This window comes from Ceratotherium simum, chromosome 15, assembly GCF_057802395.1.
Source record: "Ceratotherium simum simum isolate JZ-2026a chromosome 15, ASM5780239v1, whole genome shotgun sequence".
NCBI lineage: Eukaryota > Metazoa > Chordata > Mammalia > Perissodactyla > Rhinocerotidae > Ceratotherium > Ceratotherium simum.
Window position 1 is genome coordinate 38,806,853 of NC_141914.1, and position 16,975 is coordinate 38,823,827.

At 41.3% G+C, this 16,975-nt stretch overlaps 1 protein-coding gene across 5 annotated transcripts in view; it reads left to right on the forward strand.

The window, feature by feature from the left end:
* Positions 1 to 4,759: 4,759 nt before the first annotated feature.
* Positions 4,760 to 16,975, forward strand: part of ABCC5 (ATP binding cassette subfamily C member 5) — an 80,749-nt gene continuing 68,533 nt past the window's right edge. For 2 of the 5 annotated variants that reach the window (XM_087439929.1, XM_087439930.1), the window contains exons 1-3: positions 4,775 to 4,863; positions 5,705 to 5,768; positions 8,083 to 8,266. In XM_087439929.1, coding sequence (XP_087296055.1) covers positions 8,138 to 8,266 — 129 coding nt within the window. In that variant the 5' untranslated portion in view covers positions 4,775 to 4,863; positions 5,705 to 5,768; positions 8,083 to 8,137. Of the gene's footprint in view, positions 4,864 to 4,887; positions 5,090 to 5,704; positions 5,769 to 8,082; positions 8,267 to 16,975 lie in introns of those variants that run through there. The other 3 variants (XM_087439927.1, XM_004424667.3, XM_087439928.1) reach the window with 3 other exon arrangements.

The window sequence follows — 16,975 nt, forward strand, 5'->3', positions numbered from 1 at the left end:
ACCGTCTTCACCTGGCCTTACCTTCACCTCATACTAACCCTCAGACGTCACATATACCTTCCTTTTCCATTACTTACCACAGTTATAGTTTAAATTTGGATTAATATTTATCTGGGACTCTAAGCCCCATGAGGGGAGGAAACCTGTCTGTTTTAGCTCCACTGTATCTCCATCAACTATTGAATGAATGAGTATATTTAGCATATCACACAACATGAATACTTTTAAAATATGTACAATTCTGCATTGCAACATAGATTCTCTCTTTAGCAGCTTCCTGAGGGTTGGACAATATCACCCCCAAAACACTTCACAACACAGACATTTCAAGGAGGGGATGCTTTGCAATCAATATCATGTACATAAGTTAAGTATAAGTCTTTGGCCCAGGCTATCCTTGGACAGATCGAGATAGTCCCATAGTGTATTGAGACCTGGCACCAGGGCCACATAGTGCTCATTCATTCATTCATTTTGTTTTTAAATCTATAATCAATATAATTGAAGTATTTCAGGGAGATTTTAGAAGCTTTTTATTTTATATAAAAGTATCACATATGCAGCTTTTGGGTACTACAGTGTTTGAGGCATGGTTGGAAGTACTAGTAAGCCTTGGCAAGGTTGGTTTGAGGTGTGCTGAGGAAAAGTTTTCCTTATCCAACCAGATGGCGAGAGGTGCTTCAGGAATTCTCATCAGTAGAGGTTGATATATTTATATTGGTCTGCAAGATTCTTCTGTTCAATCGCACATGTGCCCATTGGAAAGAGAAATGGTTTGTTCCTCTGATATGAAAACTTTTTTATTATGAAATTCTTAAAGGCTACCAAAAAGTACAGCAAATGATATTAAAAGCACCCATGTACCCAACTCCAAGCTTTGTTAAATTTTAACATTTATAAGTCATTTTTTGTTTATTTATTTATTTTTTTGTGAGGAAGATCAGCCCTGAGCTAACATCCATGCTAATCCTCTTCTTTTTGCTGAGGAAGACCGGCTCTGAGCTAACTCTATTGCCAATCCTCCTCCTTTTTTTTTTTCCCCAAAGCCCCAGTAGATAGTTGTATATCATAGTTGCACATCCTTCTAGTTGCTGTATGTGGGACACAGCCTCAGCATGGCCGGAGAAGTGGTGCGTCGGTGCGCGGCCAGGATCCGAACCTGGGCTGCCAGTAGCGGAGCACGCGCACTTAACCGCTAAGCCACGAGGTCGGCCCTATAAGTCATTTTTTAAAGAAATGAAATGTTATAGAAACAGATGAAGCCCCTTGTGTATCCCTCGCTGATCTTTTTCCCCTCCTTCCAACACCAGAGGTAACTACAGCTTGAATTTGTTGCGTATCATGCCCAGGCATATATTTTAATTTTAAAATATTTTTAATACATATGTATGTATCCATAAACAACATATCATATTTGTACATGTTTACAAAATTAATCCAAATGGGGTCATACAATTTGAGTTTTTTATTTATTTTTTTTTGAGGAAGATTAGCCCTGAGCTAACATCCGAAGCCAATCCTCCTCTTTTTCCTGAGGAAGACCGGCCCTGGGCTAACATCCGTGCCCATCTTCCTCTACTTTATACGGGACTCCACCACAGCATGGCCTCATGAGCAGTACATCCGTGCGCCCCCCGGATCCGAACCTGCGAACTCCGGGCCGCCGAGGCGGAGTGTGCGCACTTAACTGCTATGCCACCAGGTCGGCCCCACAATTTGAGTCTTTTTGTAACATATTTTTGCTCAACATTGTTTTTGAGATTTATACATATTGATACATTATAGTTCTTGTTCTTTAACTGCTATATAGTATCCCGTTGTACAAATACCATAATCTAGTTACCTGTTCTCTTGTTAATGGAATTTAGATTCTTTCCACTATTACAGACAATGCACAACAAATACACCTCCTTGTGCATATGTAGGGGAGACCCTTTAGGGCAGCTTTTCTCAGCTAATGGCATTAAGCCTTAATGCCCTAAGGTATTCATTGCGCATAATGAATTAACTTCTCCCCTGGGCATCTAGAATGCTACTAGCTATGTGTTACCCTTGGGAGAATTGAGAAAATAGTCACTCAAATAATTCTGTATAGGGCTTAATTCACTTGCAGAAGCCCCCGTTGAGAAAGGCTGCTCTAGAGCATATACATAGAAGTGGAATTGCTGGATTCAAGGATAGGCATGTGTGGTAGGAACCATTGGCTTCTACCGAAATCTGTTCTTTCCTTCTTCCATTGTAACAGAGTTGTAGATGGCTCATAGCTGCCCAGCTGAGGATCGCATTTCCCAGATTCCTTCTCAGTTAGATGTGACCATATGACTAAATTGTCACCAATAGAATGTGGGTGGAAATGATGTATGCTGCTTTCTGGCTGGTGCCTTAAGACCAGGTCACACCTCCTCTACACTCTCTTTTTCCTTCCTTCCACCTGGGTGACTGGTGGTAGCAATGAGTAGAGCAACTTCGGAAGCCACATGTTGAACCCGACAGAGCCACCATCACCCTGGGTCGCTGACTGACTGCAAGGAGCAGAACGACACTGCTGATCGGGTACACTCACTCAAGACTTCTGTGCATGAGAGAAAGAAATTGCTTGACTTCAAGCCACTGAATTTTAGGGTTCTACTGGGGATCTAACAATACAGCCCATTTCCAACCTGCTAAATTTGGCCAAATTGCTCCTTAATGTGATTCTACCAATTGATACTCACTCTACCAGCAATGTGTGAAATATCCTGTCTCTCTTGATCCTTGACAACTCCTGGTGTTTTCAGATCTTTACGTTTTCCTATCAAATGGGCATAACGTGGTCTCTCATCGCTATTTCAATTTCCATTTCCCTGATTATCAGTGAGATTGGGTGTCTTTCATATCTGAGCAGCTGCTCAGGCTTCCTTTTCTGTAAACTGTCTGTTCCTATCATTTGCCTATTTTCCTATTGGGTTATTTGCCATTACTTATTGGGTTGTATAAATTATTTGTATATTTTGTATTAAAAACTTTGTCAGTTATAATTTTTGGTTTATCTTTTCACTTTATGGCATCTTGTACAGAAGCTTAAATTTTAATATAGTAAAAAATTACCAATCTTTCCTTTATTATTTGTTTTGGTATCTTGTTTAAGAAGTTCTTCTCTACTCCCAAGTTCACAAAGATATTTCACATTTTCTTCTAAACATTTTAAAGATTTTATTTATTTATTTATTTTCCCCCCAAAGCCCCAGTAGATAGTTGTATGTCATAGCTGCACAGCCTTCTAGTTGCTGTATGTGGGACGTGGCCTCAGCATGGCCGGAGAAGCGGTGCGTTGGTGCGTGCGCGGGATCCCAACCCGGGCCGCCAGCAGCAGAGTGCGCGCACTTAACCGCTAAGCCACGGGCCGACCCTCTGCTAAACAATTTAAAGTTTTCCCTTTCACAGTTAGGCCTTTGATCTACCTGAAAGTGATTTTTCTGTGTGATAAGAAGTAGTAATCCCTGAGTTTTAAAAAATATGGATAACCAGGGCTGGCCCCCTGGCTTGGCGGTTAAGTGCGCGCGCTCCGCTGCTGGCGGGCAGGGTTCGGATCCCGGGCGCGCACCGACGCACCGCTTCTCCGGCCATGCTGAGGCCGTGTCCCACATACAGCAACTAGAAGGATGTGCAGCTATGACATACAACAATCTACTGGGGCTTTGGGGGGAAAAAAATAAAGTCTTAAAAAAAAAAAATATGGATAACCAATTGTTCCAGCACTGTTTATCGAATCTTCTTTCCCTACTGATTTATACTGTTTTCTCTGTTACAGATCAAGTTTACAAAAATGCATGAGTCTAGTTTGAGTTTCTAGGCTCATTCAATTGCGTTGGTCTATTAATCCATCCCTATGCAAGAACACTGCATTAATTACTTCAGCTTTATGATACCTTAGCGTCTTCACAGTAGCTAGTTGTATAAAGATGGACAAGTCACTTTACCTTCCTTTTTATTTTTAATCTCTGAAATGGATAATCATAATATCTACACATAGGGTTGTTACAGAGATCCAAAGAAACAAGATGTAAGTAAGGCACCAGATAGAGTAGGTAGGCACTCAACAGTGTAGTTATGTTATGATCGTGTTGAAGGTACAAATGAAACAGAGAGAAATAAAGTGATCAATCTCTTTGGGAACTTCAGCTTCATTTATAAAAAGAAAAGGATGAGTCGGCATAGCGTTTTAAGGTTCTCGCCCCTCTAAAAACTGTGATCGTGGCATTTTATTATCTAGAAACCAGTCAGCACAACACTATGTGATGGGCAGTAGGATTAAAGTGAGAAAACGTATCAGAGAGAAATGCAGGGTAGAATCGTGAGTAAGCAGTGGGGAACTGTTAAGTGCCACACAGGTAAGATTTGGGGCTGGCTGGTCGCGAGGACACAGAGGCTACAATGACCTTCACAGTGTTTTCTGGCGCATAAACGGCCGCGCACCGTAGCGACCGCCCTGCCTACAAACACCGGGCTGCCCGCCCACACACGGCTACTGTCAACCCTCCCCGCCACCCACTGGGGCACAGGGCCTCAGAGAAGATTCCAGATAGGCTCGCAGAAGCATTGGGAAGGATGGTGCAGAGCCTGGAGCGCGGTGGAAAGGAGGAGCAGCCTGCACCTCCTCCGGGGCTTGTACGGTGCTTCTGGGAAACAGAGTCCTTTGCCGCGTATCCAGCCTCGGGATCCTGGAAGGCGGACTACAATTCCCTTCAGTCTTGGGGATTCTTTGTGCAGCACGCCTGCGCAGTGTGGCGGCCAATGCCGCTATAAAGGCTTGTTTTGCTCTGGGGCTGATGCTCGGGAGCGTGGTTGAGTGGCCGGCGCGGCCGTCCTGGAGCTGGGGCGCAGGTGGGTAGCGGCTTCCGCAGCACCCCTTCCTTCTCCCTCGCTTGTCACGGAGATCACCCCCGTGTATTTCCTCCGGGGCTGGCGGGCTGTGATCAGGGATAGGAGCAGTTCGGGGGAAGCTGGAGACCTGAGAAACGGGGCATGGCCTCCCTCTAGTGTCCCGCCGCCGCCTCCTCGGGACGCGACCCTTGAAGGCTAGTGGTGAGGTCCTGGCGTCGGAAGGCAGGTAGGGTGGGATGAGTGGTCTGGGGTGCTGGCTGCATTCCGACTGCGGCCACCAGGGGGTGCTGCGCCCGCGGCTCGAGGGTATGGGTAGCTATTGCCTCCCCAGGCCCGAACTGGCCATGGGAACGCCCTGGAGCCAGGGTATCCCAGGCGAAGCTGGCCTGAGAGAAGCCCCCATCCTCAAGGTTGTGGGGAGGCGGCCTGGGGCACCTCCGCTCAAGCCGCACGCCAGAGCCTCTGAGCTGCCAGCGACCTTAGAAGTCATCCTCTCGTTTTTGCAAATGGGTGAATGGAGGTTCGTGACACGCACAGCAGACCCTTGGCAGAACCCGGAATGAACCTATATCTCTTGACTGTGGTCAGTGCCCTTTCCACATCCACCACACAGAGCTGCATGTTGCTTTGTATTTATTACACAGGGGTCGTTTGGTTTCTGCACAGACGTGGGGAGGAAGGAGGCAGATGGGCACAGGAACGATTGGCAGTTTCAGAGGGTTTTGGAGGAGGAGATGGATAGGTTATACCGGGGTCTCCAGCATGAGTAAGTGAAAGGTGCAGAAGGTTGGAGGCACAACAAGTGGATTACAGGAGGATAGTAAACAACCTATCTTTTTAGCTTCAGGTCTTGTGCAGCTTCAGGGCCTGGAATGAGATTCCTGAGGTGTTGGAAACCTACTAAGGTATGTTGTAATAAAGGCAGTTTGGAAACACCAGTCCGGCTAGTTAAGGTTCTTGTATTCGGGCAACCCCCCTCCCCCCATGCAGTTTCCTCTGCATCATTGTGCAGGGAGAATGTCTTCACTTTTATCGCTGGAAGGACAGTCTTGATAAAAAAGGCAGCTGACAGAGTGGCCTCAACTCTGTTGATTTCGATTCTAGGCACTTCTTTGGGGTTCTCCCACTTTGATTATTCTGCTAGTGCTGTCATACAGCTCTGACTCAAACATAAACAAAAATCCCTTCTCTTTTTTCTTCTTAATAGCCGAAGGAAGTTAGCATTTTAGAAAGACTTGTAAAAACTTTTAAGGGAGAACAGAAGAAAATAGGAAAATGCAAATAGTATCCCAAAAAAGTCTGGCCTGGTGATCCTTCCTTAGTGGCTTGCTGCAGATTTGGGCCTTGTTTCTTTCCAAAACCTATCAGGCTTCCTTGCTCCTGGCTTGCCTTCATGTGAGATGCCCTGTCTTATTTCCCTGATACACAGAAGATGGGATCCTCCTTATGGTCAAGGCTGAGAGATGGTAACTTTGTGCCTGCCTACTCTCATGGCTGTGCTTCTTTTCCTGGGAAATTAAGGAAGCCCAGGTGTTAGAGGTGATGGGAACCTGCTTCCCACACCCTTCGTACATAGAGTAACTTGAAATAAAGTGATGGAAAGAAACTTTGGTTCTCATGAGTTCTTAGACAGTTGAGATGATCTTTTGGTTCTTCTTGACGTGACATTTGGTATTGTGAATGAGTAACTTTGGCCTCCTCCCTTTCAAATTCCCTCCTCTCCTTCCTTTTTTCAAAGGAGGACTAATCTTTTCTGCATCCAGATAATCAGCTAGGCTAGGGAACTTTGGAGGGAAAGGTTGGACTTCTGTGATCCCTGTAACAAGAAGGATTACTCTGGTCTGCGGCTGTGTCCTGACATTGGGGACACTGGCAGATGCCAGGTCTGTTTATAGTTTAGGCTTAATGAGGTCTCAATGACGTGAGTGCCGAGCTCTTGGTTGTAAGCCGGTGTTCTGTATGGTGCAGTTTGTCATTGGACAAGGTGACCTTTTTTTTTTTATTTTTTGAAGATAAGTAACTTAGCAGTATCAGCTCAGGGTGCTTGAACCAGACCTCTGAAAGGCAAGAAGACTAGCTTTCTTTGTGCTGGAAACACCTTTCTCCATGGAGGAGATTTAGTCCTTTTTATTTAGAGGATTAGTAACTGTTCTTTTTTCTGATACCTTAACAAATGAATTGTAGCTGTCAAAATTTTGTCTGCAGAGCAATACTTTTAAGTTACAGTGACAGCTAGGAATTTACGGAATCCAAAAGGCAACACGGCTACACTTCTTTAATTTCTAGTGAGGTCGGTATGAAAGGTGTTTTCTCAGCTTGTATCTGGGAAGCTTTGAACCGTTTTAGAGTGGGGGAAATGTTTTAGACAGGTGTGTATATTTTATTTTTTCAAAAGTAACCAGAATGGATACAGGATATTGATTAGAGTTAGCCAGGCAACCAGGGGTTTCGAACAGAGTTTCAAGTAGATATTAGGTAAGACTTAGTAGTACAGGGTGGGGAATTTGTTTTTTAATAACAGCTTTGTTCAGATATAATTTACATACCTTGAAACTCATCCCTCTGAGGTATACAACTCAGTGTTTGGCTAGTATATTCACAGAATTGTGCAACCATCACCACTATCTAATTTTAGAACACTTTCACTACCCCAAGGGGAATTTTTTTTTGAAGACAAGGTATAATATTGTTTTGTATTTTAGTTCTTTAACTTCAGGGAGCTTTAAAATAATATCAGCTAACCCATTACCTAATTATAAAAATGCAGAGATGGGATATATCATTGTTTTGTAAGTTTTCATTCAGTAAAATTTAGTAGGACAAATGATATCCATTTTAAAATTGTAGAGTTTGTAATGCTTAGAACAAACTTAAATTGTTTCCAGAAAGTCTCTTTTTTTTTTTTTTAAACCTATTTAAATGCTCTTTACATTGGGTTTGAACTTAGTTGAAGAGGATGGGTGCCTTTTTACCAGTGTGTTTATTTTTTCTAATCTTTATTTTTCCTTAGAGGTAGGAGGAGGTAATTCTTGATTCAATTACACTGAATTTTTTTTTTTTAATGAAATGATACTTGAAAATTTTTTGAAAAATTATTTTTATAGTTATAATGGTAGAAAACTTGAAGGCGTTTGCCCCTTTTTCCTATTTTAAAGCACTTTCATGTATGATTAAGCACAATTTAGAAAATATCTGTTCTTGATGAATTTTTAATTTCAGAAATTCTCAAGTGAAACTAAGAGCCTGTGAGCCCTGGCACCTCTACTCAGAGAAGATGAAGGATATTGACATAGGAAAAGAGTATATCATCCCCAGTCCTGGTTACAGAAATGAGAGGGAGAGAGCCAACACTTCTGGGCAGCACCGAGACCGAGAGGATTCCAAGTATAGGAGAACTCGACCGGTCAGTATTCTCTTTCCAGAGTCCCTTTTCTTATCTGCTTGTTGTACTAGACCACACCTTCTTTTTTCATATGATGCATAAATAAAAAGAAGTTACTTTTTCTTTATTGGCTTTAGGTCACTGTTAAGAATTTACGGTTCCTTATAAAGGAGGAGGAGAGGTTGGCTCTCAGCCTTCCGCTTCCTCCCTTGTGCTCTCCTCTCTGCCCCTTCTACTCCCCTTTGGTGCCTTCTGAAAATGCTTTGCCTAAGAGAAGACAACTTATGGGGGCACAGAGGGTTGGGAGGGAGCAGAGGGAATGTGAACGATTAAACTTCAGTCACGTACTTAAAATTGTTTTTTTCCTCTGCCTCTGTTGTTTGTGTTTAAAAGGTGACTCCTTTGGAGAGACTCTTTCAGATTTCAGAGAGTACTTGGAACATTCTAGATTGTTGTAGGATAACCAGTAAGGTTTTCAAGTAAATCTATGAATTAAAGAAGCCTTTAGATAATAATCTGGTTTACTCCAAGGGAAATAATGAATATATATTTTAAACTGGAGGAAATATCTTTCTTCTGAGAAAAAAATATTATACCTTTTCTTGAATTGCAAAAATAAGGAAGAAAAGGAGTGACTGGGTTTAGGAAGTTGAGGTTTGTGTTCACGTATTTGTTATGTGAAAACTTGAGAAAGACATGGGTTTTGCAACTGACACTGTAGTTTCATTAGCCTGACATTCCTTGTCCTTCTTTGATGTGTGAAAGCTGTTGTCTTATTAATCAACGTTTTCTCACTAATCTGTGCTTTCTGTTGCCACTAAATGTTATAGAATGCTTTCCCATTCAGGCTTAACTTTGGAGAAACGTAGATTCAATGTAATCAGGATCAAATCCTTAAGGTGCCAGTTTTCTAACTTCTTTATGTCCTTTTGTCTAGAAGACCTTATGTTAATTAAACATTTATTGAATATCTTCTGAGTTCTAGACACTGTTAATATAGCACTTAAATCTGGAAAAAGTCCCAAAGGTAACATTGGAGCAGGGCTATGAAGGATGATCAGGTAGAGATGCTTTCAAGCTACTTATGTCATCTGTGCCTTAGCGGTTTATGAATACAATGGTATTGACAGTAGAACCTAACTCATGGGATCATTGAGGATTAAATAAGATAATATGTATAAAATGCTTAGAACGGTGCCTGCCACATAACCTGTGCTCAATAAAGGTTAGCTCTTAGAATTAGCTGTCTAGAGTGTAGGGTATGTAAGAGAAAATTCCGCATGCCATGCTAAGGAATCTTAACACTGGGCATTGGAAGTTGTTAAGGACGTTTTTTTTTTTCCTTTTAACTTCTTCTTTTGAGATAACTGTGGCTCCACATGCAGTTGTAAAAAATGATACAGAGATCCCAATACACTTTGTCCAGCTTCCCCTGAGGGTAACTTCTTGCATAACTACAGTACAGTATCACAGCAGGATATTGATTGACATTGATACAATCCATCCACCTTATTAAGACTGCACCAGTTTTACATGTAGTTATGTGTGTGTGTATTCTGTGCAATTTTTTCACGTGTGTAGATTTGTATGACCACCACCACAGTCAAGATACAAAACAGCTTTATCACAAGGATCTCTCATGCCACCCTTTTTAAGCCACAGCCACTTTTCTTACCCTCTCCTCCAGTCTCTGGCAACCACTAATCTGTTCTCCATCGCCATAATTTTGTCATTTTAAGAATGCTGTATAAATGGAATCATGTAATATGTAACCTTTTGAGATTGGCATTTTCACTCAGCATAATTCCCTTGAGATCCATCTAATTTGTTGTGTGTATCAATAGTTCTTTCCTTTTTATTATGAGTAGTATTCCACGTTATAGACATATCATAGTTTGTTTGACCATTTACCTGTTGAAGGACATTTGGGTTATTTCTAGGTAGCTATCACAAATAAAGCCGCTTTGAACATTCCTATATAGGATTTTGTGTGAATATAAGTTTTCATTTCTCTGGATAAATGCCCAGGAGGGCAATTGCTGTGTCATATGGTAAGTGCCTGTTTAGTTTTGTAGGAAACTTTAATACTTTTTCCAGAGTGGCTGTACAATTTTATATTCGCACCATCAATGTATGAGTAATCCACTTTCTCTGCATTCTTGGCAGTATTTGGTGTTATCATTACAAGCATACCTCATTTTATTGTGCCTCACGGATATTGCATTTTTTACAAATTGAAGGTTTGTGGCAACCCTGGGTCAAGCAAGTCTATCGGCGCCATTTTTCCAACAGCATTTGCTAACTTCATGTCTCTGTGTTACATTTTGGTGATTCTTGCAATATTTCAAACTTTTTCATTATTATTATATTTGTTATGGTGATCTGTGATCAGTGATCTTTGATGTTACTATTGTAATTGTTTTGGGGCGCCATGAACCATGCCTGTGTAAGACAGTGAACTTAATAAATGTTGTGTGTGTTCTGACTGCTCCACTGGCCAGCTGTTCCCCCATCTGTCTCCCTCTTCTTGGGCCTTCCTATTCCCTGAGAAACAACAATATTGAAATTAGGCCCATTAATAACCCTACAATGGCCTCTAAGTGTTCAAGTGAAAGGAAGAGTCGTATGCTTCTCACTTTAAATCAAAAGCTAGAAATGAGTAAGCTTAGTGAGGAAGGCATGTTGAAAGCTGAGAGAGGCCAAAAGCTAGGCCTCTTGTGCCAAACAGTTGGCCAAGTTGTGAAGACAAAGGAAAAGTTCTTGAAGGAAATTAAAAGTGCTACTCCAGTGAACACACAAATGATAATAAAGTGAAACAGCCTTATTGTTGAATTGGAGAGAGTTTTAGTGGTCTGGATAGGTCAAACCAGCCACAACATTCCCTTAAGCAAAAGCCTAATCCAGAGCAAGGCCTTAATTCTCTTCAACTCTGTGAAGGCTGAGAGAGGTGAGGAAGCTGCAGAAGAAAGTTTGAAGCTAGCAGAGGTTGGTTCATGAGGTTTAAGGAAAGAAGCCATCTCCATAGCATGAAAGTACAAGGTGAAGCAGCGAGTGCTGATGTAGAAGCTGCAGCAAGTTATCCAGAAGATCTAGCTAAGGTATTTCATGAAGGTGGCTACACTAAACAACAGATTTTCAATGTAGACCAAACAGCCTTCTATTGGAAGAAGATGCCATCTAGGACTTTCATAGCTAGAGAGGAGAAGTCAATGCCTGGCTTCAGAGCTTCAAAGGACAGACTGACTCTCTTGTTAGAGGCCAGTGCAGCTGGGGACTTAAGTTGAAGCCAATGCTCATTTACCATTCTGAAATCCTACGGTCCTTAAGAATTATGTTAAATCTACTCTGCCTGTGCTCTATAAATGGAACAAAGCCTGGATGACAGCACATCTGTTTATAACATGGTTTATTGAATATTTTAAGCCCACTGTTGAGACCTACTGCTCAGAAAAAAAGAATCCTTTCAAAATATTACTGCTCATTGACAATGCACCTCATCACCCAAGAGCCCTGATGGAGGTGTACAATGAGATTAATGTTGTTTTCATGCCTGCTAACACAACATCGATTCTGTAGCCCATGGATCAAGGAGTAATTTCGACTTTCAAGTCTTATTATTTAAGAAATAAACTTTGTAATGCTGTAGGCTGCCATAAATAGTGATTACTCTGATGGATCTGGGCAGTGTAAATTGAAAACCTTCTGGAAAGGATTCACCATTCTAGATGCCATTAAGAACATTTGTGATTCATAGTAAGAGGTCAAAATATTAACATTAACAGGAGTTTGGAAGAAGTTGATTCTAACCCTCATGGGTGACTTTGAGGGGTTCAAGTCTTCACTGGAAGAAGTAACTGCAGATGTGATGGAAATAGCAAGAAAACTAGAATTAGAAGTGGAGCCTAAAGATGTGACTGAATTGCTACAGTCTCATGATGAAACTTTAACAGATAAGGAATTGCTTCTTATAGATGAGCAAGAATGTGGTTTCTTGAGATGAAATCTACTCCTGGTGAAGATGCTGTGAAGGTTGTTGAAATGACAACAAAAGATTTAGAATATTACTTAAACTTAGTTGATAAAGCAGCAGCAGGGTTTGAGAGGATTGAGTCCAATTTTTAAAGAAGTTCTACTGTGGATAAAGTGCTATCAAACAGCATTGCATGCTATAGAGAAATCGTTCGTGAAAGGAACGATTGATATGGCAAACTTCATTGTTGTCTTATTTTAAGAAATCGCCACAGCCACCCCATCTTTCAGCAACTATCACTCTGATCAGTCAGCCTCCATCAACATCAGGGCAAGACCCTCCACTAGCAAAAAGATTATGATTCACTGAAGGCTCAGGTGATGGTTAGTATTTGTTAGCAATAAAGTATTTTTTAGGTATATACATTGTTTTTTTAGACCCAACGCTATTGCACACTTAATAACTACAGTATAGTGTAAATATAACTTTTATATGCACTGGGAAACCAAAAAGTTCATGTGAGTCTCTTTATTGCAACATTCTCTTTATTGTGGTAGTCTGGAACCAAACCCTCAATATCTCCAAGGTGTGCCTGTATTTTTATTTTAGCCGTTTTGATAGGTGTGTCTGATATCTCATTGTAGTTTTAATTTGCATTACCTAATAGCTAATGACGTTGAGCTGAGAAGGGATTTTTAAGACTCGATTTTTATTTTAGGAAGATTAGTTTTGAGGCAATGTGGAAAAAACCTGTGTAGGAGAGAGAGACAAGATACAGGGAGCAGTCAGCAGTCACGTGTGCCAGTCCACATGAGAGAGGCCAGGGCTCTGTGTCTGAGCATAATAGTGAGGGTGGAGGAGAGGGGCGAGATTTAGGGGCATCTCTGGAAGGGGAGGGAGGCATTGGGGTGCCTGGGATTGGTGGTAAGAATTTAAAACTATTAGTGGACATATGGAAAGAGAAAGAAAAGATTTGACAGGTAAGAATGAGTTTGCTTTTGAACATGTTGAATTTGAAATGCTTCCAGGTAAAATGATCAGTAGATAGAGCATAGACAAGAAAGAGAATAGGGAAAAAGTTTGGAGTCATTAGTGCATCTGAGTAGATGAAGCCTGGGCGGTGATCAAGCTTGCCTAAGGATGGCTTGAGGAGCAGGAAGAGGGAGAACCTGGGAAGCTAGTGTGTGGTCCTGTGAAGTTTCTGGGGACAGGGTCCCCATCCAGTGGGTTAGAGGAGAAGTGACATTAGGATATGCAGTGGCAGCAGCCAGCTTTTCCTCCACGGGTGGAGAAGCACTGGAAGTAGAGTCACTGGTCTGCCTTTTGTCCTCTAAATTATTGTCAGGGGCCAGACAGCAAGTTTCCTTCATGTGACTGAGCCTTGTCTTGAAGAAACAGGAAGGCTAATACCACTTTTTTAAAATTTCAGGAGTCCACATGAATTTCATTTTCATTATCCTTTCACGTTTCCTGAACTTTTATTTATTTATTTTTATTTATTTTTGTGTGTGTGTGAGGAGATCAGCCCTGTGCTAACATCCGCCAATCCTCTTTTTTTGCTGAGAAAGACTGGCCCTGGGCTAACATCCATGCCCATCTTCCTCCACTGTATGTGGGATGCCGCCACAGCATGGCTTGCCAAGCAGTGCGTCGGTGAGTGCCCGGGATCCGAACTGGCGAACCCTGGGCCGCCGCAGTGGAGCGTGCGCACTTAACCGCTTGCGCCACCGGGCCAGACCCTCCTGAACTTTTAAATTTGAGTACTGTGTTCCTAATTTTTACCATATCCTATATCCTCTGAACTTTTTTTTTACTTAAAATATTTCTTTTAATCTACTGGACTTTTTCTTTTTGCTTAGCCTTGACCTAAGCAATAAAATCATAGGTTTATGCAAACTATTTTTTATACACATTAAAATGAATGCATAACTATCAAGTGTTTTTAAAAGTTCACGTATCATCTAGAATCTTCTTGTATATTCCCTGTCAAAAACCAAAATTTCTTAGATATATTTATCTTGAACTTGTCTCATGTTGGTAGTTTGCTGATAGAGGGAACCAGTAAGATGACAAAAAATTTCTGGTTCAGAGATGGTATAAAAATGGATAATTTTAAGTACTTTGGAAGCAGAACGGCTATATAAGCATACTGTTTTAAAAAATGTAAGCAGCTGATTGGGCGGAGATCACAATTTCATGTCACATGATCATAACCAACATTTCTATATTAGTTGTTAGAGAGGAAATCTGGGACAGGACCTCCCGGATGCCAGGTATGCCTACTAGCCATCAGAAATAAAAAAAACAGTACCTCCAAGTAACAAACAATAAGGATACATCTATGGCTCTTAATTGGAAAACAAGGTTTATTCACTGCCCATTAGCCTTTGATAGGTCCACTTGACATGGAAGCATGAAACTGTGTCAAACAGAGGTCAGAAACAAAGTGCCAAGGAACAAATTCTGATTTGAAACAGGCCAGTGATTTTTTTTTTTTTCTGAAGCTGTAAGCAAGTTGCAGAGTACACAGTTTGCCCATTTCTTAGTATTGTGACCAAATCTTTCCTTTGGAATACTCTTTGGGAAAATTGCTCTCATTAGTCACGTCTTCAGATATTGGTATCACATCTGCTTAGAGATAATTAAGGTAAAAATAATGCATTTTCACACCTACCCTTTGTTTAGGACTATTAAGGTAATGCTTGTGGCCACTCACAAGTTGATGCTTAGCAGACATCCTTTAATCGTGAAGTGCAAATAGGGTGCCTTCTGTTGCTGTTAGTCTTTTGAGCCTAAGTATTAACCTTGGCTGGTGTTAGGCTGGGATCATTTCAATTAACATGAAGATTTATGTTTGGACCACTCTTTCACACTGTTACTGTGTCTGAGGCATGATGCTCCAGGCACAGCTCCTTTTCTTATAATTGCATTCATATATGCACGTGTAGATCACATAACTCCATGAGCCCTGGTTTGTTTGTGTTAAGAGGTGATGTTTTTTCATTTTCTAAATTCAGCAAACATTTGAGCACTCTCCAGATGCATGCACAGACCTGAACAAAGTGGTCTGGTGCAGATGAAGATATACTGATGCTGGGCCTGCCTGCCCTCCAGTAGAAGCTTAAACTGATGGGCATGAACATAGATTACTGTCATTTAGGGGCTATGGAAATTAATAACAAGGAGAGAGTGCTTCAGTGTTTGAGATCAGGGAAGACTTCAGGAAGAGGCAGCATTTGATTGGAGACTAGAGGAATAGGTAGAATTTGGAGAAATGAAGAACATGCTGGCAGAAGAGCGAGTTGTGGATAGGGATGACGAGGCTCTGTTGGCTTTAAGCATAAGGTGTGAAGTCACAGAAGTAGAGGGATAGGTCAGTGAATTTCAGACAATATATGTTCTTGAATAATAGGCCAAGGAGTTTGGATTTTAATTGCTTTAAATTAAAATTTAAGCAAAAGCAAGACAAAGCTATGTTTGATGCTTTTATAAGCTTTTTTATTGTGGTAGTGGGTTGTTTTCTTATTACTCTCAGGCCAAAGGCAAGGGTGACTTGTTTTCCACTAGCATGTCTAATCTAGGAAAGGAGGAAGAATGGAAAATAAGCAGAACTCAACTAAAGTTCATGTGCCATATTACTGCTCACTCTTTTTTTCCCTTCTCTCAAAAGTATTCCATTGGTGGAATTTTCTTTCTACCAAAATTCTGCCCGTAGGAAAGGTGGCAAAGCAAATATTCCCAATGTACAGTGACCTTAACGTAGTATTTCCTTTAGTTCTGTGGTAAGCTGACACTTTAACCTTTGTTGGAATTCTCATAATTAGTGAGTTGAAATACTTTGGTGAGCTGAGTTAATCCTAGAGATCAAGGATGTGGGTCTAATCTCTTACCAAGAAATATGATTCTAAGATACATTGTTTTGAAAGAATTATGGTCTCATTATAGAAAAAGTGCAAATTGTAGAAGATTATGGAAAAAATAAATCACCCTTAACCCCTCTACCCAGAGACAACTATTGTTATCATAAAATAGTTTGGTCTAGTACATTACACTTTTAGAGAATTTGACTCTGAAAGCTTTTCTTTACGGACTAAGGGTATGTGAATTTTTCTATGCCCTTGTATTTTCAGAGTCAAGAATATTACCTGAGAGTCTGCTTGCTGTTGGGAAGGAGAGCAGGGTAAAGGAGATTAGTATTTGCAGTGTCTGCATTATTTTTCTCTTGCTTGGTACTCAGTGACTCAGCAGATTTTCTGGACAGTCAGTGATAGGATGAGTAAGGATGCCTGCGTTTTTTTCCTTTTCCCTGTGGGCATCCATAAAGCTTTATAAAGCTCAGGACGGGTGTGATAGAGTGTCTGGCCTGGGGCCAGCTCTTGGTCTCCAATAGCAGTCCAGAGCTCTCTGGTGGAGATGACAACAGCGCTGCTATTGGTGCAGAGCCCGAGTGGCTTTCCTGCGTGGTGACTGAATCTACAACACCGTGGGTCTCCTGAGATTGGCCTGCTGCCGTGATCATGAGCTCTTTTAGCCGTCTGCGGCAGGGCTGCTGCTGCTTTCCTAGGAAATGCTGCTTAAGGGAAATAAATATAGCCTGTTGGCGTGAGTTAAAGGAGCTTTCCGTCAAAAGGGAAGAAAAGTATTGGAACCAGCTTCCTGTTTTTTGAGCAGATTTGAATACCTAAGTCTTTATTTTTTTAAGATATGTAACTTGGAAGTTACAAATGGTTAATGAAAACTTTTTCAATGAAATCTTGGTT